Source organism: Cherax quadricarinatus, chromosome 89 (genome assembly GCF_038502225.1).
Source record: "Cherax quadricarinatus isolate ZL_2023a chromosome 89, ASM3850222v1, whole genome shotgun sequence".
NCBI lineage: Eukaryota > Metazoa > Arthropoda > Malacostraca > Decapoda > Parastacidae > Cherax > Cherax quadricarinatus.
The window spans coordinates 16,842,282-16,869,717 of NC_091380.1; the positions used below are offsets into that span (position 1 = coordinate 16,842,282).

General features: G+C 44.2%; 1 protein-coding gene across 1 annotated transcript in view; it reads left to right on the forward strand.

The window, feature by feature from the left end:
* The window catches only part of LOC128697156 (aminoacylase-1), a 102,315-nt gene that overhangs the window by 9,709 nt on the left and 65,170 nt on the right, over positions 1-27,436 (forward strand). Inside the window, exon 2 of the mRNA XM_070104221.1 lies at positions 24,346-24,515. Within this exon, the coding sequence (XP_069960322.1) occupies positions 24,346-24,515 (170 nt within the window). The remainder of the gene's footprint in view (positions 1-24,345; positions 24,516-27,436) is intronic.

Here is a 27,436-nt window from a genome sequence, read left to right on the forward strand (position 1 = left end):
GCACCTCTAACTCGCATCTTTCAGCACTGCCTAGTACAGTGTAAATGGCCCTCTCTATGGAAAGAGGCAAATGTAGTCCCTGTTCACAAAAAGAAGAGCAGAGCAGAAATCAGCAACTACTGATCAGTGTCACTCCTGTCAATCACTGGTAAGATCCTTGAGACAATAATCTCAAGACAAATGACAGAGTTTTTTGACTACCACTCACTACTTTGTGATCGTCAATATGGCTTCAGGAAAGGTTACTCTGCTGCTGATCTGTTGTTAAACCTCTCCACTAAGTGGCACCAGTCACTGGATGAATCCAAAGTCAGCTGTGTGGTAGCACTGGACATTGCTGGCGCTTTCGACCGGGTGTGGCACCAGGGCCTCTTAGCAAAACTTCAAGCACTGGGAATTGCAGGCTCTACGTTGTCTCCTCAGTGATTACCTTCATGGTAGATCTCTAAGTGTAGTTCTCAGTGGAACGGAATCAGCAAGACATCCTATTGGGGCAAGTGTTCCACAAGGAAGCGTGCTGGGACCATTGTTATGGAATGTCTACTTCAACGACCTTCTTCATCTCATCCCAGAATCACATGCATATGCAGACGACTGTACACTGACATTCACTTATCCAAGAGAAGAAATGCCAGCTGCTCTAAGCTACATCAATCACCAGCTTAGAGCTATATCAGCTTGAGGAAATAGATGGCAAGTAACATTTGCACCTGAGAAAACGCAAATGATGATGGTCTCTAGGCACCATGATGGTAATGCTGGTGCAGTAGTAAGGATGAATGGGAGGATGTTGACACCTGGAGAAGAAATTTGGGGTGAAATTTGACTCCAAACTAACCATGAAGAACCATGTTGTAAATCTTGTAAACAAGGCAGCCAGGAAGCTTACAGCACTTCGCCGTATCTCGCATCTGCTTGACAGTAGGGGTTGCAAGATCCTGTACGAGGCACAAGTACGCTCACACCTTGAGTATGCTCCACTTTCTTGGTTTGCCTGCCCCCCCTCTCATCTGCGACTGCTTGACAGAGTAGAGAACAGAGCAAGACGTCTCATCTCTCGCCTGGACCCATCCTGGATAGATCTGTCATTTCAGCAGAGCCTTCAACATAGGAGGGATGTGGGTGGCCTTACTGTTATGTACAAGGCCAATATTGTCAAAATACCACACTTGGATCCACTTCGAGAACAGCGTGAAACAAGCTTTTATGCCACAAGACGGGCAGAAAGCAGCAACTTCACTCTGGCTGTACCCTTCTCCAGAACATCACTCCATCTGTGATCACATATACCCAGGATGACTCGAGTATGGAACACATTCGTACAGCATAATGATGTCAACGAGATAAAGTCAGCTGATCAAATGAAAATGCTGGCCCACAGATGGCTCTAACTTCATCCTGTTCCCTACTTGTATGTCTCATAACAATAAAAATGCTTTCAAATGAGCTGATGTAGGTAACAGCTCTTAGCTTGTCAATAAAGCTAGGGATCCTTAACCTTGTCAAACCCTGTGTAAAAAAGAGAGAGAGAGAGAGAGAGAGAGAGAGAGAGAGAGAGAGAGAGAGAGAGAGAGCCAGTAAAAGTGTGAGAGTGAGACAGTCCGACAGAGTGAGTGTGTGTGTACTCACCTAGTTGTGATTCCAGGGGTCGAGTCATAGCTCCTGGCCCCGCCTCTTCACTGGCCGCTATTGGGTTACTCTCTCTGCATCATGAGCTTTATCATACCTCTGCTTAAAGCTATGTATGGACCCTGCCTCCACTACATCGCTTCCCAAACCATTCCACTTCCTGACTACTCTGTGACTGAAGAAATACTTCCTAACATCCCTGTGACTCATCTCTGACTTCAACTTCAAACTGTGTCCCCTTGTTACTGTGTCCAATCTCTTGAACATCCTGTCTCTGTCTACCAAGTCAATTCCTCTCAGTATTTTAGATGTCGTTATCATGTCTCCCCATCTCTCCTGTCCTCCAGTGTCGTCAAGTCGATTTTCTTTAACGTTTCCTGAGGGATTTGTGTATGTAAGAGTGGTTCCTGCGTGCGTGTGTGCTGAGTGGTTCCTGCGTGCGTGTGTGCTGAGTGGTTCCTGCGTGCGTGTGTGCTGAGCATTTGAGGTAAATTAGGTCAGTTTTGTCCCAGGATGCCACCCACACCAGCACACTAACACCCAGGATGCCACCCACACCAGCTCACTAACACCCAGGATGCCACTCACACCAGCCCACTAACACCCAGGATGCCACCCACACCAGCCCACTAACACCCAGGATGCCACCCACACCAGTCCACTAACACCCAGGATGCCACCCACACCAGTCCACTAACACCCAGGATGCCACCCACACCAGCACACTAACACCTAGGATGCCACCCACACCAGCCCACTAACACCCAGGATGCCACCCACACCAGCCCACTAACACCCAGGATGCCACTCACACCAGTCCACTAACACCCAGGATGCCACTCACACCAGTCCAGTAACACCCAGGATGCCACCCACACCAGCCCACTAACACCCAGGATGCCGCCCACACCAGCTCACTAACACCCAGGATGCCGCCCACACCAGCCCACTAACACCCAGGATGCCATCCACACCAGCCCACTAACACCCAGGATGATACCCACACCAGCCCACTAACACCCAGGATGCCGCCCATACCAGCCCACTAACACCCAGGATGCCACCCACTCCAGTCCACTAACACCCAGGATGCCACCCACACCAGCCCACTAACACCCAGGATGCTACCCACACCAGTCCACTAACACCCAGGATGCCACCCACACCAGTCCACTAACACCCAGGATGCCACCCACACCAGCCCACTAACACCCAGGATGCCACCCACACCAGTCCTCTAACACCCAGGATGCGACCCACACCAGTCCACTAACACCCAGGATGCGACCCACACCAGCCCACTAACTCCCAGGATGCCACCCACACCAGCCCACTAACACCCTGGATGCCGCCCACACCAGCCCACTAACACCCTGGATGCCACCCACACCAGTCCACTAACACCCTGGATGCCACCCACACCAGTCCTCTAACACCCAGGATGCCACCCACACCAGTCCACTAACACCCAGGATGCCACCCACACCAGCCCACTAACTCCCAGGATGCCACCCACACCAGCCCACTAACACCCTGGATGCCGCCCACACCAGCCCACTAACACCCTGGATGCCACCCACACCAGTCCACTAACACCCTGGATGCCGCCCACACCAGCCCACTAACACCCAGGATGCCACCCACACCAGTCCACTAACACCCAGGATGCCGCCCACACCAGCTCACTAACACCCAGGATGCCACCCACACCAGTCCACTAACACCCAGGATGCCGCCCACACCAGCTCACTAACACCCAGGATGCCGCCCACACCAGCTCACTAACACCCAAGATGCCACCCACACCAGTCCACTAACACCCAGGATGCCACCCACACCAGTCCTCTAACACCCAGGATGCCGCCCACACCAGCTCACTAACACCCAGGATGCCGCCCACACCAGCTCACTAACACCCAGGATGCCGCCCACACCAGCTCACTAACACCCAAGATGCCACCCACACCAGCCCACTAACACCCAGGATGCCACCCACACCAGTCCACTAACACCCAGGATGCCACCCACACCAGTTCACTAACACCCAGGATGCCACCCACACCAGCCCACTAACACCCAGGATGCCACCCACACCAGCCCACTAACACCCAGGATGCCACCCACACCAGCCCACTAACACCCAGGATGCCATCCACACCAGCCCACTAACACGCAGGATGCCACCCACACCAGTCCACTAACACCCAGGATGCCACCCACACCAGTCCACTAACACCCAGGATGCCACCCACACCAGCCCACTAACACCCAGGATGCCACCCACACCAGCTCACTAACACCCAGGATGCCGCCCACACCAGCTCACTAACACCCAGGATGCCACCCACACCAGCCCACTAACACCCAGGATGCCACCCACACCAGCCCACTAACACCCAGGATGCCACCCACACCAGTCCACTAACACCCAGGATGCCACCCACACCAGCCCACTAACACCCAGGATGCCACCCACACCAGCTCACTAACACCCAGGATGCCACCCACACCAGTCCACTAACACCCAGGATGCCACCCACACCAGTCCACTAACACCCAGGATGCCACCCACACCAGTCCACTAACACCCAGGATGCCACCCACACCAGCCCACTAACACCCAGGATGCCACCCACACCAGCTCACTAACACCCAGGATGCCGCCCACACCAGCTCACTAACACCCAGGATGCCACCCACACCAGCTCACTAACACCCAGGATGCCGCCCACACCAGCTCACTAACACCCAGGATGCCACCCACACCAGTCCACTAACACCCACGTACTCATTTTATACTGATGGGTGAACAGGGACTGTAGATGTCTTATTCAAACATCTGCTAATGTTCTCCAGTCTCTTAGTGCACTAGGGATCTAGCTAGTCATGTGTTGTGTGGAGATTAAATAGCGTAAACGAGGCTAGTCCTGCGCTAGTCCCTCTTCTCCCACTTGTTTATGACGCCGTCAGTCTCAATATGTGGGATCACTCTCTCCCATCTAGGTCTTCTGCCCCCACAGTGAGGCACCCACTCAGTGTACCTTCACCCACACCTGTCTTTACTCCTGTAGCTCAGGGATGGCACAGCTATCAGACCCTGATCCACCATGAGGCCTGGTCTCAGACCGTTCCCAGGGAGCGTTGGCCTCTGAAACCCTCTCCAGGTAAACTCCAGGTTAGCCAGCCAGGAAAGCTGGCTACCTGGAGTTTACCTGGAGAGCATGTCAGCATGTCAGCCGTCATTACGAGTGGCATTATTTAAGGACACAATGGCTCTGCTGAGTAATATTTATTACCAGCAGAGAGCATCCCACAGCCTCCACATGCAGCTGAGAACTCCACTGATGCTGATCTGATGTCATTGAAATCTGCTTCTAGTAGGACCCTATTTTATGTCCCTACAACTAGTCGTTCAGGTCCCTCAGGGAAATTCGCAGGTCTTGTGAAGCAGGTAAATAGAGATTCCACCAACTTACAACCCCGGGGCACCATTGCAACATGGCGCAACCTGCCCGAAATGCCTAGCCATGCTAGGCGTTCTAGTGGTACACTCTGTAATACCTAGCCATGCTAAGCGTTCTAGTGGTACACTCTGTAATGCCTAGCCATGCTAAGCGTTCTAGTGGTACACTCTGTAATACCTAGCCATGCTAGGCGTTCTAGTGGTACACTCTGTAATACCTAGCCATGCTAAGCGTTCTAGTGGTACACTCTGTAATCATTATTTAACTACATGTAAACCACACAACAACCAAATTCTGTAAATTCAACATTGTAATCTTTATAGAGAATAAACCTGAATTGAATTGAATTGCTTCTATTTGCAAATGACTGTGTAGCAGTTTCTGCGAATTGCTAACCACATCAGTCAGAGCTGGATAGAACTATGCTATTATAGATAATTGTATCCTTCTGCCCCATAATCGCATGAATTGCTGAGGCAGACCAGAGTGCAAGTTAGCGAGGACAAACTGAAGGCAACAGCCCAAACATTCAGAATAATGACGAGTGGCGACACAGTTGCTGCCAGAGATGAGGCCACAGTTCAACCCAACCAGGGAGACCAGTCATACCATCAACAACTCTACTGATGGTGATCCCATCACTGGACCATTAATTTTGTTAGAATCAGAAGTTTATGACGTGGTTGTGTCATTTCCAGAGGGATCTCCAGGAAGCTACACTGGAATACGATCACAGTATATGAAGATGGTAAATCCAGTGCTTGGGATCACGAAATTTATAACCCTGGTAAACAACTGTCTTCCGGGGTGAATTCCTGAGGAAATCAAGCCATTTGGGGGAGGGGGAGCATCATTACGTGCTTTGACAAAGAACGATGAGGGAATCAGACTCATTGCTGTTGGTAACACCTTTCACCATCTTGTTGTCAAAGCAGCAGTGAGAAATATTTCACGGAAGCCGCCATCTTTCTCCAGCCAAACCAACTTGGCTTTGGGGTCTCTCAAGGCAGTGAAGTGGCAGTGATTCACACATCATGGACCTACAAGAAGGCAAGTCCTTGGGAAAACTAGGCTTTAAGACTGATTTTAATATGGCGAAAAGAGATGTGGTCTTGGCAGCCGTTTGAGAGCAGTTCCCTATTCTTTTAGCCTTTGTTTGATCTGGCTACATCAAGAATTCAATTGTTTAATTCGGCGAGTATGTTCTCTCATCAGAGGGAATTCAGCAGAAAGACCCACCCGATTTCTCTTCTGTACAGAGGTAAGAGAGTTCACATAGAGGTTTCACAGCGAACTCGATATCTGGTGAACAATAAAATGGTATAAAATACCGACAGGTTGTTAGGTAAGACACATATGCAACAGTTAGGTATCTTTATTATGAAACGTTTCGCCTACACAGTAGGCTTCTTCAGTCAAGTACAGAAAAGTTGATAGAAGCAGAAGATACTTGAAGACGATGTAATCAGTCCATCACCCTTAAAGTTTTGAGGTGGTCAGTCCCTCAGTCTGGAGAAGAACATTGTTCCATAGTATGAAACAATATGGAGAAGAAGTGACAGGATGGAGCTTTTTATAGCGCCAAGAGGTGAGACGTAGGCCACTAGGAGAGGTAAGAACTCAGATGTTGAAAGGTCAGGTCCCTCTCAAATCCAGCCGCTCTCACTAGTGGAAGTTGTCGAAGTTGATTGCAGGTCTGTACCAAGATACCCTTGTGTTGCAGTGGGTGATGCCACCTTGTCAGGCAGAGGACCTTCGATGGGTGAAATCACAGGGAGAAGCTTTGGGACTCATACTCAATACTTCGTAGTGTAAATTTATCCTGACAAACCGGGAAATAATTACATTCCTATGAGAAACCTAATGGGAGCACTGTTGGGTAGTCGGATTATCGACAGAGTCTTCGAAGGCAAACTGAAGGACGTGAGAAGGATGGTCACGGCGCCCTGTGTCTCCTCACAAGGTTTTAAACTCTGCCTAGACTAACCAATTCCTCGAGGTGTTTACCCTCCATCGATGGCTCAATATTGAGTGAATATGACGTACTCCTGAGATCAATCTTTAGGAAGGCACCGATTTTGTTCCTGAAAGATCACCAGTGGAATCAGGCAACACTTCCAGTGCGACTGGACGTTATATACACCACAAGTCACGGCATTATTCTAGGGCGCTCACCCGGCATAAAGCCGTGACTAGCACTGTAAGTGAGCAAGGCAACACAGGTAACATTACCTGTTTGTCTGTCCTAGTGTATTGCATCCAGTGAACTAAGGAGGGAGACAGTCCCTGAATGCTTGATATGTGTTGTACAATCTCAGGACAGTGGGAGCGCCTTGCAGACTCTTGAAGTAGACCATCTTCCCCTCGAGATCACAATCAGTCCCACTGGGACAAACCACCTTGGAGAAAAATCACCCAACTAATGCTCAAAGTATTCAAGAGATTTTCTTTTGGCGTCCCCTAATTCCGCTTTGGGCACTCGCCTCGACCCTCAGGAAATTCGGATTAATGTAACTTCCCATTCACCTGCTGTCATATACATACCTCCATTCCAACATATGACGGACAAAACATGGTATGTTACACAGGAATGTCAGTGACATCGGGGAAAGTGTCACCACTGCCGTTGCCCAGCAGAATGGGAACTGCAGGTACTGAGGCTTCATTGAAGTCAGAAGCGTCCAGACAGAATTACCCTGGAAGGATGGGAAGCAGATTGCATGAGATTATAACTGTGTCTCTCCATTGGCTGAGACATAATACTCTGAAGTTGAAGGAGTGCCACTAGGCTCAGGAAGACACAGAAGATAAATACACGGGGTTGGCACCATCCTATGACGTTGTCCCAATAGGATCGAAGACCCCCTGGGAGCATGGAGCAAGTATGCGCTCAAATTCCGTTAAAAGTTGGGTGACAAACTCATTACAGAAGCCAAAGACCTCAGAGCAAACAGCTTCCTTTTCTGGAGATGCAGTGATGCGATCCAGAGAGGAAATGCTTGCAGCATTCTGGGCACACAACCCACCACTGTGGAGCTAGACGGAATATTTGAGATGTAAACTCTGAGATGTCATATTTCCTTCTGGCCCCTCCTGGCCCCTCCTGGCCCCTCCTGGCCCCTTCAGGCCCCTCCTGGCCCCTCCTGGCCCCTCCTGGCCCCTCCTGGCTCCTCCTGGCCCCTCCTGGGCCCTCCTGGCCCCAACTGGCCCCTCCTGGCCCCTCCTGGCCCCTTCTGGCCCCTCCTGGCTCCTCCTGGCCCCTCCTGGCCCCTCCTGGTCCCTCCTGGCCCCTCCTGGCCCCTCCTGGCCCCTCCTGGCCCCTCCTGGCCCCTCCTGGTCCCTCATGGCCCCTCCTGGCCCCTCATGGCCCCTCCTGGCCCCTCCTGGCCCCTCCTGGCCCCTCCTGGCCCCTCCTGGCCCCTCCTGGCCCCTCCTGGCTCCTCCTGGCCCTTCATCTCCTGGCAGCTCATCCCCAGGCCCCTGATCCCGAGGCCGATCATACCATGGCCCTTCAACCCCTGGCCCATCATCCTGTGGGGCCCCTGATCCCATGGCCCTTCAACCCTTGGCTCATCATCCTGTGGGGCCCCTGATCCCATGGCCCTTCAACCCCTAGCCTCTCATACCATGGCTCCTCATCCCCTGGCCCCTCATCCCATGAACTTCCAGCCATGGCCCCTCATCTTGTGGCTCCTTATCTCATGGCCCCTCCTGGCCCTTCATCCCTTGGCCCCTCATGCTCTGGGTCCTCATCCCCTGGCCCCTCATTCTCTAGCCCTTCAAACCTCTGCGCCCTTAATCACTGGCCCCTCACTCCACCCACAACCCCTGGCCCCTCACTCCACCCACAACCCCTGGCCCCTCACTCCACCCACAACCCCTGGCCCCTCACTCCACCCACAACACCTGGCCCCTCACTCCACCCACAACCCCTGGCAACTCACTCCACCCACAACCCCTGGCCCCTCACTCCACCCACAACCCCTGGCCTCTCATCCCCTGGCCTCTCATCCCCTGGCCTCTCATCTCCTGGCATCTCATCCCCTGGCATCTCATCCCCTGGCATCTCATCCCCTGGCATCTCATCCCCTGGCATCTCATCCCCTGGCCTCTCATCCCCTGGCATCTCATCCCCTGGCATCTCATCCCCTGGCATCTCATCCCCTGGCATCTCATCCCCTGGCCTCTCATCCCCTGGCATCTCATCCCCTGGCCTCTCATCCCCTGGCCTCTCATCCCCTGGCATCTCATCCCCTGGCCTCTCATCCCCTGGCATCTCATCCCCTGGCCTCTCATCCCCTGGCCTCTCATCCCCTGGCATCTCATCCCCTGGCATCTCATCCCCTGGCATCTCATCCCCTGGCATCTCATCCCCTGGCATCTCATCCCCTGGCCTCTCATCCCCTGGCATCTCATCCCCTGGCATCTCATCCCCTGGCATCTCATCCCCTGGCATCTCATCCCCTGGCCTCTCATCCCCTGGCATCTCATCCCCTGGCGTCTCATCCCCTGGCATCTCATCCCCTGGCATCTCATCCCCTGGCCTCTCATCCCCTGGCCTCTCATCCCCTGGCATCTCAACACAGACAGTGACAGTCACCGTCAAGCACAAGTTCTCTGAACGCATCAAGGTCACACGAATATTTAGATATAATGAACCAAGTGTTCTGTCACTTTAGATATAATGAACCAAGTGTTCTGCCACTTTAGATATAATGAACCAAGTGTTCTGTCACTTTAGATATAATGAACCAAGTGTTCTGTCACTTTAGATATAATGAACCAAGTGTTCTGCCACTTTAGATATAATGAACCAAGTGTTCTGTCACTTTAGATATAATGAACCAAGTGTTCTGTCACTTTAGATATAATGAACCAAGTGTTCTGCCACTTTATATATAATGAACCAATGTTCTGTCACTTTAGATATAATGAACCAAGTGTTCTCCCACTTTAGATATAATGATCCAAGTGTTCTCCCACTTTAGATATAATGAACCAAGTGTTCTCCCACTTTAGATATAATGAACCAAGTGTTCTCCCACTTTAGATATAATGAACCAAGTGTTCTCCCACTTTAGATATAATGAACCAAGTGTTCTGTCACTTTAGATATAATGAACCAAGTGTTCTGTCACTTTAGATATAATGAACCAAGTGTTCTGCCACTTTAGACATAATGAACCAAGTGTTCTGCCACTTTAGATATAATGAACAAAGTGTTCTGCCACTTTAGATATAATGAACCAAGTGTTCTCCCACTTTAGATATAATGAACCAAGTGTTCTGTCACTTTAGATATAATGAACCAAGTGTTCTGTCACTTTAGATATAATGAACCAAGTGTTCTGCCACTTTAGATATAATGAACCAAGTGTTCTCCCACTTTAGATATAATGAACCAAGTGTTCTGCCACTTTATATATAATGAACCAATGTTCTGTCACTTTAGATATAATGAACCAAGTGTTCTCCCACTTTAGATATAATGAACCAAGTGTTCTGTCACTTTAGATATAATGAACCAAGTGTTCTGTCACTTTAGATATAATGAACCAAGTGTTCTGTCACTTTAGATATAATGAACCAAGTGTTCTCCCACTTTAGATATAATGAACCAAGTGTTCTCCCACTTTATATATAATGAACCAATGTTCTGTCACTTTAGATATAATGAACCAAGTGTTCTCCCACTTTAGATATAATGAACCAAGTGTTCTGTCACTTTAGATATAATGAACCAAGTGTTCTCCCACTTAAGATATAATGAACCAAGTGTTCTCCCACTTTAGATATAATGAACCAAGTGTTCTGTCACTTTAGATATAATGAACCAAGTGTTCTCCCACTTTATATATAATGAACCAATGTTCTGTCACTTTAGATATAATGAACCAAGTGTTCTCCCACTTTAGATATAATGAACCAAGTGTTCTCCCACTTTAGATATAATGAACCAAGTGTTCTGTCACTTTAGATATAATGAACCAAGTGTTCTCCCACTTAAGATATAATGAACCAAGTGTTCTCCCACTTTATATATAATGAACCAATGTTCTGTCACTTTAGATATAATGAACCAAGTGTTCTGTCACTTTAGATATAATGAACCAAGTGTTCTGCCACTTTAGATATAATGAACCAAGTGTTCTGTCACTTTAGATATAATGAACCAAGTGTTCTGCCACTTTAGATATAATGAACCAAGTGTTCTGCCACTTTAGATATAATGAACCAAGTGTTCTGTCACTTTAGATATAATGAACCAAGTGTTCTGCCACTTTAGACATAATGAACCAAGTGTTCTGCCACTTTAGATATAATGAACCAAGTGTTCTGTCACTTTAGATATAATGAACCAAGTGTTCTGTCACTTTAGATATAATGAACCAAGTGTTCTGTCACTTTAGATATAATGAACCAAGTGTTCTGCCACTTTAGATATAATGAACCAAGTGTTCTGTCACTTTAGATATAATGAACCAAGTGTTCTGCCACTTTAGATATAATGAACCAAGTGTTCTCCCACTTTATATATAATGAACCAATGTTCTGTCACTTTAGATATAATGAACCAAGTGTTCTGTCACTTTAGATATAATGAACCAAGTGTTCTGCCACTTTAGATATAATGAACCAAGTGTTCTGTCACTTTAGATATAATGAACCAAGTGTTCTGTCACTTTAGATATAATGAACCAAGTGTTCTGTCACTTTAGATATAATGAACCAAGTGTTCTGCCACTTTAGATATAATGAACCAAGTGTTCTGTCACTTTAGATATAATGAACCAAGTGTTCTGCCACTTTAGATATAATGAACCAAGTGTTCTGTCACTTTAGATATAATGAACCAAGTGTTCTGTCACTTTAGATATAATGAACCAAGTGTTCTGTCACTTTAGATATAATGAACCAAGTGTTCTGCCACTTTAGATATAATGAACCAAGTGTTCTGTCACTTTAGATATAATGAACCAAGTGTTCTGTCACTTTAGATATAATGAACCAAGTGTTCTGTCACTTTAGATATAATGAACCAAGTGTTCTGTCACTTTAGATATAATGAACCAAGGGTTCTGTCACTTGAGATATAATGAACCAAGTGTTCTCCCACTTTAGATATAATGGACCAAGTGTTCTGTCACTTGAGATATAATGAACCAAGTGTTCTCCCACTTTAGATATAATGAACCAAGTGTTCTCCCACTTTATATATAATGAACCAATGTTCTGTCACTTTAGATATAATGAACCAAGTGTTCTCCCACTTTAGATATAATGAACCAAGTGTTCTGCCACTTTAGATATAATGAACCAAGTGTTCTACCACTTTAGATATAATGAACCAAGTGTTCTGCCACTTTAGATATAATGAACCAAGTGTTCTGCCACTTTAAATATAATGAACCAAGTGTTCTGTCACTTTAGATATAATGAACCAAGTGTTCTGTCACTTTATATATAATGAACCAAGTGTTCTGTCACTTTAGATATAATGAACCAAGTGTTCTGCCACTTTAGATATAATGAACCAAGTGTTCTACCACTTTATATATAATGAACCAAGTGTTCTGTCACTTTATATATAATGAACCAAGTGTTCTGTCACTTTAGATATAATGAACCAAGTGTTCTGTCACTTTAGATATAATGAACCAAGTGTTCTGTCACTTTAGATATAATGAACCAAGTGTTCTACCACTTTAGATATAATGAACCAAGTGTTCTGCCACTTTAGATATAATGAACCAAGTGTTCTGTCACTTTAGATATAATGAATCAAGTGTTCTACCACTTTAGATATAATGAAACAAGTGTTCTCCCACTTTAGATACAATGAACCAAGTGTTCTGTCACTTTAGATATAATGAACCAAGTGTTCTGCCACTTTATATATAATGAACCAAGTGTTCTCCCACTTTAGATATAATGAACCAAGTGTTCTGTCACTTTATATATAATGAACAAAGTGTTCTGCCACTTTAGATATAATGAACCAAGTGTTCTCCCACTTTATATATAATGAACCAAGTGTTCTCCCACTTTAGATATAATGAACCAAGTGTTCTGTCACTTTAGATATAATGAACCAAGTGTTCTGCAACTTTAGATATAATGAACCAAGTGTTCTGTCACTTTAGATATAATGAACCAAGTGTTCTGCCACTTTAGATATAATGAACCAAGTGTTCTGCCACTTTAGATATAATGAACCAAGTGTTCTGCCACTTTAGATATAATGAACCAAGTGTTCTGTCACTTTAGATATAATGAACCAAGTGTTCTGTCACTTTAGATATAATGAACCAAGTGTTCTGCCACTTTAGATATAATGAACCAAGTGTTCTGTCACTTTAGATATAATGAACCAAGTGTTCTGTCACTTTAGATATAATGAACCAAGTGTTCTGTCACTTTAGATATAATGAACCAAGTGTTCTCCCACTTTAGATATAATGAACCAAGTGTTCTGCCACTTTAGATATAATGAACCAAGTGTTCTGTCACTTTAGATATAATGAACCAAGTGTTCTGTCACTTTAGATATAATGAACTAAGTGTTCTGTCACTTTAGATATAATGAACCAAGTGTTCTGTCACTTTAGATATAATGAACCAAGTGTTCTGCCACTTTAGATATAATGAACCAAGTGTTCTGTCACTTTAGATATAATGAACCAAGTGTTCTGCCACTTTAGATATAATGAACCAAGTGTTCTGCCACTTTAGATATAATGAACCAAGTGTTCTGCCACTTTAGATATAATGAACCAAGTGTTCTGTCACTTTAGATATAATGAACCAAGTGTTCTCCCACTTTCGACCTTATTTATGCTTCTTAAGACGTCTATTTTGAAAGCATTATATTTGTCATTATATTTTCATTATATTTGACTTCGTCACAATTCACTAAATACAACTTATAATCCTTACCATTTATATTACCTCAAAATACTTTTAAAATTACAGACAAGTCAGAAATATATAAGAATTTAAATGACATTGTCGATATAATGAGTAAGGAGAAATTTGATATGCCTAGGCTGCACTGCCTAGGCCTATAAATGACTACTGCAAGTAAGGTGCGTCAGTTGGTGAGTACGAAGCTTAAGGTCATGTTGCTGGTGATGCAAAGAACAGGTAATTATTGTGGAAATTGGTTATTTTATGGGTTGTTGTGGCGGAGTGGTCTAAAGTGTCACTTGAGGGACCTTGCCAGTCTCCCTGAAGTAGGTTCCATTCTTGCTGTGTTCTCTCTCTCTCTCTCTCTCTCTTTCTCTCTCTCTTTCTCTCTCTCTCTCTCTCTCTCTCTCTCTCTCTCTCTCTCTCTCTCTCTCTCTCTCTCTCTCTCTCTCTCTCTCTCTCTCTCTCTCTCTCTCTCTCTCTCTCTCTCTCTCTCTCTCTCTCTCTCTCTCTCTCTCTCTCTCTCTCTCTCTCTCTCTCTCTCTTTCTTTCTTTCTCTCTCTCTTTACACACACACACACACACACACACACACATATACTTACATATATATATATATATATATATATATATATATATATATATATATATATATATATATATATATATATATATATATATATATATATATGTATATATATGTGTGTGTATTCACCTATATGTGGTTGCAGAGGTCGATTCATAACTCCTGGCCTCGCCTCCTCACTGGTCGATACTAATTCACTCTCTCCCTGCTCCATGAGCATTATCATCCTCTTCTTAAAGCTATGTATGGAACTTGCTTCCACTACTTCACTCTCCAGATTATTCCACTTCTGTGTGTGTGTACTCACCTAGCTGTGGTTGCAGGGGTCGAGTCACAGCTCCTGGCCCCGCCTCTTCACTGGTAGCCACTAGGTTCACTCCCTGCTCCGTCAGTTTTGTCATACCTCTTCTTAAAGCTATGTACGGAACCTGTCTCCACTTCATCATATTCCGGACTATTCCACTTCCTGACTACTCTGTGGCTGAAGAAATACTTCCTAACATCCCTGTGATTCATCTGAGTCTTCAACTTCCAACTGTGTCCCCTTGTTGCTGTGTCACATCTCTGGAACATCCCGTCTTTGTCCACCTTGTCAATTCCTTTCAGGAGGAGCCCGTGAACCACGGGCTCCTCCTGGCCTTCTCATTATGTCTGTTGCCCAAGGACACAAACCTCTCCTCCGCTTCTTTGCATATTGTTATCACATAATCTGTTATCTCACTTACTGATTTCCCTGCCAGATCTCCGACCCACTGAACCCCTTGCAGGAAATTTCTCATGCCCGTCTAGTCCTTTCTCTTGTAGCTTTCGTTCATTTGTTTTTCCCTTCCTGCTTCCCTCTCCACTTGTTGCTCTACTGTGTATTCGAAGCTTAGAACCACGTAATCACTAGCTCCGAAGGGGCTTTCATATGTGATGTCCTCAATATCTGCAATGTTCAAGGTGAATACTAGGTCCAGTCTTGCTGGTTCATCCTCTCCTCTCTCTCTCTGGTAGTCTCCCTAATGTGTTGATGCATGAGGTTTCTCAGTGCCACCTCCAACATCTTAGCCTTCCATGTATCAGGGCCACCATTTGGCTCCAGATTAAAGTCACCCAAATCCAACAGTTTTGCCCTGCCACTTCAGCCAGCATGTCAACCATCTCTCTGTTATTCTCATCATATTCTTGCTTTGGCCTCCTGCTATTCTGTGGAGGGTTATACATCGCTGCAATCACCACCTTTGGACCACAGTCTGAAGTGTTCCTGTTAAGTAGTTCCTTGCTTCTCCTCTGTCTTCTCTCTCTCCAACTCCTCAAAATCCCATTAGCTTTAGATGAGTAGTGACATTCCTCCACCCTCCCCCACCCCATTCCTTCTGTCTTTCCTCAGAATCTGATATCCATATGGAAAAATGGCATTTGCTATCATTCTGGTTTCTGTGAGAGCTATGACGTCTGGTGATGCGTCTGTGATTCTTTCGTGCCACTCCTCCCGCTTATTGGTTATACCAACACCATTGGTATACCTTGAGTCTCCTTTCCAACACTATTTCTGGGGAGGAGGTTGTAAAGGGTGGGGTTTTTGGCCCTGACAGGGTGCTATGGGAGTCTACTGCATATTGTGGGGTGGGACTTGTGAGTGTGGGTTGTGGCTAGAGAGAATATAGTTCCTTGATAATATGAGAAGTCACGAAAACGCTTGGAATTTCACTACTCTTTCACAGTCGTTGTTTTGTATATATATATATATATATATATATATATATATATATATATATATATATATATATATATATATATATATATATATATATATATATATATATATATATATATATATATATATATATATATATATATACAAAACAACGACTGTGAAAGAGTAGTGAAATTCCAAGCGTTTTCGTGACTTCTCATATGAATGTGTAAATTCAAGAATTATGTGGATTAAAGTAAAGGTTGGATGCGAGAAGTGGGTCATAATAAGCGTGTATGCACCTGGAGAAGAGAGGAATGCAGAGGAGAGAGAGAGATTTTGGGAGATGTTAAGTGAATGTATAGGAGCCTTTGAACCAAGTGAGAGAGTAATTGTGGTAGGGGACTTGAATGCTAAAGTAGGAGAAACTTTTAGAGAGGGTGTGGTAGGTAAGTTTGGGGTGCCAGGTGTAAATGATAATGGGAGCCCTTTGATTGAACTTTGTATAGAAAGGGTTTTAGTTATAGGTAATACATATTTTAAGAAAAAGAGGATAAATAAGTATACACGATATGATGTAGGGCGAAATGACAGTAGTTTGTTGGATTATGTATTGGTAGATAAAAGACTGTTGAGTAGACTTCAGGATGTACATGTTTATAGAGGGGCCACAGATATATCAGATCACTTTCTAGTTGTAGCTACACTGAGAGTAAAAGGTAGATGGGATACAAGGAGAATAGAAGCATCAGGGAAGAGAGAGGTGAAGGTTTATAAACTAAAAGAGGAGGCAGTTAGGGTAAGATATAAACAGCTATTGGAGGATAGATGGGCTAATGAGAGCATAGGCAATGGGGTCGAAGAGGTATGGGGTAGGTTTAAAAATGTAGTGTTAGAGTGTTCAGCAGAAGTTTGTGGTTACAGGAAAGTGGGTGCAGGAGGGAAGAGGAGCGATTGGTGGAATGATGATGTAAAGAGAGTAGTAAGGGAGAAAAAGTTAGCATATGAGAAGTTTTTACAAAGTAGAAGTGATGCAAGGAGGGAAGAGTATATGGAGAAAAAGAGAGAAGTTAAGAGAGTGGTGAAGCAATGTAAAAAGAGAGCAAATGAGAGAGTGGGTGAGATGTTATCAACAAATTTTGTTGAAAATAAGAAAAAGTTTTGGAGTGAGATTAACAAGTTAAGAAAGCCTAGAGAACAAATGGATTTGTCAGTTAAAAATAGGAGAGGAGAGTTATTAAATGGAGAGGTAGAGGTATTGGGAAGATGGAAGGAATATTTTGAGGAATTGTTAAATGTTGATGAAGATAGGGAAGCTGTGATTTCGTGTATAGGGCAAGGAGGAATAACATCTTGTAGGAGTGAGGAAGAGCCAGTTGTGAGTGTGGGGGAAGTTCGTGAGGCAGTAGGTAAAATGAAAGGGGGTAAGGCAGCCGGGATTGATGGGATAAAGATAGAAATGTTAAAAGCAGGTGGGGATATAGTTTTGGAGTGGTTGGTGCAATTATTTAATAAATGTATGGAAGAGGGTAAGGTACCTAGGGATTGGCAGAGAGCATGCATAGTTCCTTTGTATAAAGGCAAAGGGGATAAAAGAGAGTGCAAAAATTATAGGGGGATAAGTCTGTTGAGTGTACCTGGTAAAGTGTATGGTAGAGTTATAATTGAAAGAATTAAGAGTAAGACGGAGAATAGGATAGCAGATGAACAAGGAGGCTTTAGGAAAGGTAGGGGGTGTGTGGACCAGGTGTTTACAGTGAAACATATAAGTGAACAGTATTTAGATAAGGCTAAAGAGGTCTTTGTGGCATTTATGGATTTGGAAAAGGCGTATGACAGGGTGGATAGGGGGGCAATGTGGCAGATGTTGCAAGTGTATGGTGTAGGAGGTAGGTTACTGAAAGCAGTGAAGAGTTTTTACGAGGATAGTGAGGCTCAAGTTAGAGTATGTAGGAAAGAGGGAAATTTTTTCCCAGTAAAAGTAGGCCTTAGACAAGGATGTGTGATGTCACCGTGGTTGTTTAATATATTTATAGATGGGGTTGTAAGAGAAGTAAATGCGAGGGTCTTGGCAAGAGGCGTGGAGTTAAAAGATAAAGAATCACACACAAAGTGGGAGTTGTCACAGCTGCTCTTTGCCGATGACACTGTGCTCTTGGGAGATTCTGAAGAGAAGTTGCAGAGATTGGTGGATGAATTTGGTAGGGTGTGCAAAAGAAGAAAATTAAAGGTGAATACAGGAAAGAGTAAGGTTATGAGGATAACAAAAAGATTAGGTGATGAAAGATTGAATATCAGATTGGAGGGAGAGAGTATGGAGGAGGTGAACGTATTCAGATATTTGGGAGTGGACGTGTCAGCGGATGGGTCTATGAAAGATGAGGTGAATCATAGAATTGATGAGGGAAAAAGAGTGAGTGGTGCACTTAGGAGTCTGTGGAGACAAAGAACTTTGTCCTTGGAGGCAAAGAGGGGAATGTATGAGAGTATAGTTTTACCAACGCTCTTATATGGGTGTGAAGCGTGGGTGATGAATGTTGCAGCGAGGAGAAGGCTGGAGGCAGTGGAGATGTCATGTCTGAGGGCAATGTGTGGTGTGAATATAATGCAGAGAATTCGTAGTTTGGAAGTTAGGAGGAGGTGCGGGATTACCAAAACTGTTGTCCAGAGGGCTGAGGAAGGGTTGTTGAGGTGGTTCGGACATGTAGAGAGAATGGAGCGAAACAGAATGACTTCAAGAGTGTATCAGTCTGTAGTGGAAGGAAGGCGGGGTAGGGGTCGGCCTAGGAAGGGTTGGAGGGAGGGGGTAAAGGAGGTTTTGTGTGCGAGGGGCTTGGACTTCCAGCAGGCATGCGTGAGCGTGTTTGATAGGAGTGAATGGAGACAAATGGTTTTTAATACTTGACGTGCTGTTGGAGTGTGAGCAAAGTAACATTTATGAAGGGATTCAGGGAAACCGGCAGGCCGGACTTGAGTCCTGGAGATGGGAAGTACAGTGCCTGCACTCTGAAGGAGGGGTGTTAATGTTGCAGTTTAAAAACTGTAGTGTAAAGCACCCTTCTGGCAAGACAGTGATGGAGTGAATGATGGTGAAAGTTTTTCTTTTTCGGGCCACCCTGCCTTGGTGGGAATCGGCCGGTGTGATAATAAAAAAAATAAAATAATATATATATGTATATATATATATATATGTGTATATATATATATGTGTGTATATATATATATATATATGTGTATATATATATGTGTGTATATATATATATATATATGTGTATATATATATGTGTGTATATATATATATATATATATGTATATATATATATCTATATATATATATATATATATATATATATATATATATATATATATATATATATATATATATATATATATATATATATATATATATATATATATATATATATACAAACCAACGACTGTGAAAGAGTAGTGAAATTCCAAGCGTTTTCGTGACTTCTCATATTATCAAGGAACTATATTCTCTCTAGCCACAACCCACACTCACAAGTCCCACCCCACAATATGCAGTAGACTCCCATATATATATATATATATAGTAGACTCCCATATATATATATATACGGTACTGCCGGCCGGCAGTACCATGGGTACGTCATCAAACCCAATGTGGGGACTGCTGAGCCGGCTTTAGAAGCAGTAGTTACCAGAACACCTAATGGTACATATCTACTGGCAGTAGAGAGTATTCTACTGACTTCTACTGATTTTAGAAGAGCCGCTCACCGCAGCTCACTGAGTCTGATGGGCTCAGTTATTTGACGGCCGCACTCAGTGAGCTCGCAGCATGGTGTTCTGCTAGCACTGACGGCCGCACTCAGTGAGCTCGCAGCATGGTGTTCTGCTAGCACTGACGGCCGCACTCAGTGAGCTCGCAGCATGGTGTTCTGCTAGCACTGACGGCCGCACTCAGTGAGCTCGCAGCATGGTGTTCTGCTAGCACTGACGGCCGCACTCAGTGAGGTCGCAGCATGGTGTTCTGCTAGCACTGACGGCCGCACTCAGTGAGCTCGCAGCATGGTGTTCTGCTAGCAGTATTAACTAGACCACCTTGCGGTGTGTCAACTGGTCGTGAAGACGGTAGACAGTACTCACCAGACCATCTTACCGTGTACTTTTACCGGCTTTAGAGAGTATTTACAGGACAGGTGATGTCTGCAGAATCACCGCCTAGTTGGTCAACTGTGAGCTGAGTCATCGGATGCTGTTTTAGTGGGACACTGTTACAAAAAACGCGATTCTAAAAGCTTTTAGATCTCCAGGTAATACTAGAAAGGACTGCCCTTCTAGCATCCAGCCTGTTACTGGGTTTTCGTAACAAGTAGTCAGTATCCTTGTCCAATTATCCATTAGAATTCAGTATGATTCAATAGTGCTTCAGGATTACAACTGGTAGGCTACTAACTAGAGAAATTAAAATTTAATAAATTTATTAATTATCGTCTAGAGGTATATCAAATTAAATTAAATTAATCACAGTAATCAAAATAATATTAATCACTTCTCTTGTGTACAATATTATTGTGCTGAAAGCACATATCACATTTATAATTCTTAAGTACCGTCTGGTACATTAACATTTAATAAGATATTACAAATATGTACAAGTAAGTTTGTGTGTATGTGTGTAAGTGCTCTAAGTAGTTCTTTGTCTCAAGACTCTACTAGACTTAAACAAGTGACTGACAAAGTCCTCACATAAACTAACTCCTTGACCAACTGGCAATCAGAACAGTCTGCTTGAACAATAAAAGAATGCTAAGCCCAATAGCAATATAACAAGCAACTGCGACACAGAATCAGGATCAAGGAGATAATATAACGACACTAAGTAGGGACCATCAGCAGATCCTCCACAAAAGTTACAAAACTCCCATAATACTGAATCTAAGTTCAGCATAAGAAAATCCCCGACTGTGATAATATACAGATACCAGTACAAGTTAGGTCAGAAGCTACAGCTCAGGACCTGAGTTACTCAGAGTGTCTATGAGACACACAACCTCAGTACAACATCGAAAATCACTAAGTCTATACAAAGTTCTGTGAACAGAGTTCCACAAAACCTACAACAATGAGACAGAGACGATCTTCCAACAAGGGCCAATAAGGGAGATTTAGGCACTTCTTGTCTGGAATACGTCCAACCACCAAGAGAGTCTAGACCAGACTGAATACTTCAGGCGAGGTGAGGATACCCCCCTCGATCACGTGACAGCTCCGTGGACAGCTGCAGCTCAGCAACAGAAGCCGGCAGAGTAACGAGCCACAAGAGATAATTACAGTAGTTAGACAATCAAGACTTGAACTATGAGCACATAATATGCTACATCCTACCTAACAACATAACTAAGTCAAATAATAATATAAAGCAATATAATCACAATTTAGCTATTATCGCAAATATAAGCAATATAAAATTATATGAAAAGGTAATACACATGTATTATATATAAATAATAGACATTGCAACCCATTCAGGGGTTGCAACAGACACTACGTGAAGAAGAGGTTGGAGAGTGACACTGAACTGGGCTGTGACCGTAGTGTGACACTGAACTGGGCTGTGACCGTAGTGTGACACTGAACTCGGCTGGGACCGTAGTGTGACACTTAAGGAAGTATGATGGAGTATCACACTGAGATATGCTACAGGACCGTAGTGGAACACTGAGAAGAAAAGGGTGTGGTGTGACACTGAAGATGGTCAGGTTGTAGTGTACACTGAATAGTGTCATGTGACTGGCCTCTGATAAGACGCTGTGGGTGATAGTGTGCGACGCAGAGACGAGGGTGTCGTGTGACACGGAGAGTAGGAGTGTCGTGTGACACAGAGAGTAGGAGTGTCGTGTGACACGGAGAGTAGGAGTGTCGTGTGACACGGAGAGTAGGAGTGTCGTGTGACACAGAGAGTAGGAGTGTCGTGTGACACGGAGAGTAGGAGTGTCGTGTGACACGGAGAGTAGGAGTGTCGTGTGACACGGAGAGTAGGAGTGTCGTGTGACACGGAGAGTAGGAGTGTCGTGTGACACAGAGAGTAGGAGTGTCGTGTGACACGGAGAGTAGGAGTGTCGTGTGACACGGAGAGTAGGAGTGTCGTGTGACACAGAGAGTAGGAGTGTCGTGTGACACAGAGAGTAGGAGTGTCGTGTGACACAGAGAGTAGGAGTGTCGTGTGACACGGAGAGTAGGAGTGTCGTGTGACACGGAGAGTAGGAGTGTCGTGTGACACAGAGAGTAGGAGTGTCGTGTGACACGGAGAGTAGGAGTGTCGTGTGACACGGAGAGTAGGAGTGTCGTGTGACACGGAGAGTAGGAGTGTCGTGTGACACGGAGAGTAGGAGTGTCGTGTGACACAGAGAGTAGGAGTGTCGTGTGACACGGAGAGTAGGAGTGTCGTGTGACACAGAGAGTAGGAGTGTCGTGTGACACAGAGAGTAGGAGTGTCGTGTTACACAGAGAGTAGGAGTGTCGTGTGACACAGAGAGTAGGAGTGTCGTGTGACACAGAGAGTAGGAGTGTCGTGTGACACAGAGAGTAGGAGTGTCGTGTGACACAGAGAGTAGGAGTGTCGTGTGACACAGAGAGTAGGAGTGTCGTGTGACACAGAGAGTAGGAGTGTCGTGTGACACAGAGAGTAGGAGTGTCGTGTGACACAGAGAGTAGGAGTGTCGTGTGACACAGAGAGTAGGAGTGTCGTGTGACACAGAGAGTAGGAGTGTCGTGTGACACAGAGAGTAGGAGTGTCGTGTGACACAGAGAGTAGGAGTGTCGTGTGACACGGAGAGTAGGAGTGTCGTGTGACACAGAGAGTAGGAGTGTCGTGTGACACAGAGAGTAGGAGTGTCGTGTGACACGGAGAGTAGGAGTGTCGTGTGACACAGAGAGTAGGAGTGTCGTGTGACACAGAGAGTAGGAGTGTCGTGTGACACGGAGAGTAGGAGTGTCGTGTGACACAGAGAGTAGGAGTGTCGTGTGACACGGAGAGTAGGAGTGTCGTGTGACACGGAGAGTAGGAGTGTCGTGTGACACAGAGAGTAGGAGTGTCGTGTGACACAGAGAGTAGGAGTGTCGTGTGACACGGAGAGTAGGAGTGTCGTGTGACACGGAGAGTAGGAGTGTCGCGTGACACAGAGAGTAGGAGTGTCGTGTGACACGGAGAGTAGGAGTGTCGTGTGACACAGAGAGTAGGAGTGTCGTGTGACACGGAGAGTAGGAGTGTCGTGTGACACGGAGAGTAGGAGTGTCGTGTGACACAGAGAGTAGGAGTGTCGTGTGACACGGAGAGTAGGAGTGTCGTGTGACACGGAGAGTAGGAGTGTCGTGTGACACGGAGAGTAGGAGTGTTGTGTGACACAGAGAGTAGGAGTGTCGTGTGACACAGAGAGTAGGAGTGTCGTGTGACACGGAGAGTAGGAGTGTCGTGTGACACAGAGAGTAGGAGTGTCGTGTGACACGGAGAGTAGGAGTGTCGTGTGACACGGAGAGTAGGAGTGTCGTGTGACACAGAGAGTAGGAGTGTCGTGTGACACGGAGAGTAGGAGTGTCGTGTGACACAGAGAGTAGGAGTGTCGTGTGACACAGAGAGTAGGAGTGTCGTGTGACACAGAGAGTAGGAGTGTCGTGTGACACAGAGAGTAGGAGTGTCGTGTGACACAGAGAGTAGGAGTGTCGTGTGACACAGAGAATACAGTTGATTATTACTGTACAAATGTTAATTATAATTTATTATTTTAGTATATATATATATATATATATATATATATATATATATATATATATGTATATATATATATATATATATATATATATATATATATATATATATATATATATATATATATATATAGAATTGAAATACAATATATTATATTAGCAATACACTTTGTCTCACAAAATCACAACACAACTGCAGACAACCCACGGAACTGTTGGGTTTAGAACCCATAGCTGGAGTTTGACGACTAACTTGCCATGGGTTCTATCCCCCACCAGTTCCATGATTCATTACAGTTTGTCATTGAAATGCTTCTCCCGGACAGCTTCCTGCACCAGATTCCTGCAGGAACAAGCCAAGGAATTAGGTGCCAAGTGTGAGGTGATGGAATATGTTCCTGGGATCCCCGTTGTGCTGATGACACTGGCAGGACAAGACCCAAGTCTGCCATCACTGCTGCTTAACTCTCACACTGACGTTGTTCCAGTGTTTCCTGTGAGTCTAACTATCCTGTCAGTCTGTTATCCTCTGAGTAACTGTCCTGTGAGTCTATCCTGTGAGTATAATTATCCTGTGAGTCTGTTATCCTGTGAGTCTAACTATCCTGTGAGTCTAACTATCCTGTGAGTGTAACTATCCTGTGTGTCTGTTATCCTGTGAGTCTAACTATCCTGTGAGTCTGTTATCATGTGAGTCTAACTATCCTGTGAGTCAAACTATCCTGTGAGTCTGTTATCCCGTGAGTCTAACTATCCTGTGAATCTGTTATCCTGTGAGTCTGTTATCCTGTGAGTAACTGTCCTGTGAGTCTAACTATCCTGTGAGTGTAATTATCCTGTGAGTCTGTTATCCTGTGAGTCTAACTATCCTGTGAGTCTAACTATCCTGTGAGTGTAACTATCCTGTGAGTCTGTTATCCTGTGAGTGTAACTATCCTGTGAGTGTAACTATCCTGCGAGTCTGTTATCCTGTGAGTGTAACTATCCTGTGACTCTAACTATCCTGTGAGTGTAACTATCCTGTGAGTCTGTTATCATGTGAGTCTAACTATCCTGTGAGTCTGTTATCCTGTGAGTCTGTTATCCTGTGAGTAACTATCCTGTGAGTCTAACTATCCTGTGAGCCTAACTATCCTGTGAGTCTAACTATCCTGTGAGTGTAACTATCCTGTCTATTATCATGTGAGTCTATTATCCTGTGACTCTATCACATGTGAGTCTATTATCCTGTGAGTCTATTATCCTGTGACTCTAATTATCCTGTGAGTCTAACTATCCTGTGAGTCTGTTATCCTGTGGGTCTGTTATCCTGTGAGTAACTATCCTGTGAGTCTAACTATCCTGTGAGCCTAACTATCCTGTGAGTCTAACTATCCTGTGAGTGTAACTATCCTGTCTATTATCATGTGAGTCTATTATCCTGTGAATCTATTTATCTTGTGAGTCTATTATCCTGTGAGTCTATTACCTGTGAGTCTATTACCTGTGAGTCTATTATCCTGTGAGTTTAATATCATGTGACTCTAATTATCCTGTGAGTCGATTATCCTGTGAGTCTATTATCCTGTGAGTCTATTATCCTGTAAGTCTATTATCCTGTGAGTCTATTATCCTGTGAGTCTATTATCCTGTGAGCCTATTACATGTGAGTCTATTATCCAGTGAGTCTATTATCCAGTGAGTCTATTATCCTGTTAGTCTATTATCCTGTGAGTCTATTATCCTGTGACTCTAATTATCATGTGAGTCTATTATCCTGTGAGTCTACTAACCTGTGAGTCTAATTATCCTGAGAGTATTATCCTGTGAGCCTATTATCCTGTGAGTCTATTATCCTGTGAATCTATTATCCAGTGAGTCTATTATCCAGTGAGTCTATTATCCAGTGAGTCTATTATCCTGTTAGTCTATTACCCTGTTAGTCTATTATCCTGTGAGTCTATTACCCTGTGAGTCTATTATCCTGTGAGTCTAATTATCCTCTGAGTCTATTATCCTGTGAGTCTATTATCCAGTGAGTCTATTATCCTGTGAGTCTATAATCCTGTGACTCTAATTATCCTGTGAGTCTATTATCCTGTGAGTCTATTATCGTGTGAGTCTATAATCCTGTGACTCTAATTATCCTGTGAGTCTATTATCCTGTGAGTCTATTATCGTGTGAGTCTATTATCCTGTGAGTCTATTATCCAGTGAGTCTATTATCCTGTTAGTCGATTATCCTGTTAGTCTATTATCCTGTTAGTCTATTATCCTGTTAGTCTATTATCCTGTGAGTCTATTATCCTGTGAGTCTAATTATCCTGTGAGTATATTATCCTGTGAGCTTATTATCCTGTGAGTCTATTATCCTGTGAGTCTATTATCCAGTGAGTCTATTATCCAGTGAGTCTATTATCCAGTGAGTCTATTATCCTGTTAGTCTATTATCCTGTTAGTCTATTATCCTGTGAGTCTATTATCCTATGAGTCTATTATCCTGTGAGTCTAATTATCCTGTGAGTCTATTATCCTGTGAATCAATTATCCAGTGAGTCTATTATCCTGTGAGTCTACTATCATGTGAGTCTATTATCCTGTGAGTCTATTATCCTGTGAGTCTATTATCCTGAGAGTCTATTATCCTGTGAGTCTATTATCCTGTGAGTCTATTATCCAGTGAGTCTATTATCCTGTGAGTCTATTATCCTGCGAGTATTATCCTGTGAGTCTATTATCCTGTGAGTCTATTATCCTGTGAGTCTATTATTCTGTGAGTCTATTATCCTGTGAGTCTATTATCCAGTGAGTCTATTATCCTGTGAGTCTATTATCCTGTGAGTCTATTATCCAGTGAGTCTATTATCCAGTGAGTCTATTATCCTGTGAGTCTATTATCCTGTTAGTCTATTATCCTGTGAGTCTATTATCCTGTGAGTCTATTACCCTATGAGTCTAATTATCCTGTGAGTCTATTATCCAGTGAATCTATTATCCAGTGAGTCTATTATCCTGTGAGTCTATTATCATGTGAGTCTATTATCCTGTGAGTCTATTATCATGTGAGTCTCTTATCCTGTGAGTCTATTATCCAGTGAGTCTATTATCCTGTTAGTCTATTATCCTGTTAGTCTATTATCCTGTTAGTCTATTATCCTGTTAGTATATTATCCTGTGAGTATATTATCCTGTGAGTCTAATTATCCTGTGAGTATATTATCCTGTGAGCTTATTATCCTGTGAGTCTATTATCCTGTGAGTCTATTATCCTGTGAGTCTATTATCCAGTGAGTCTATTATCCAGTGAGTCTATTATCCAGTGAGTCTATTATCCTGTTAGTCTATTATCCTGTTAGTCTATTATCCTGTGAGTCTATTATCCTGTGAGTCTATTATCCTGTGAGTCTAATTATCCTGTGAGTCTATTATCCTGTGAGT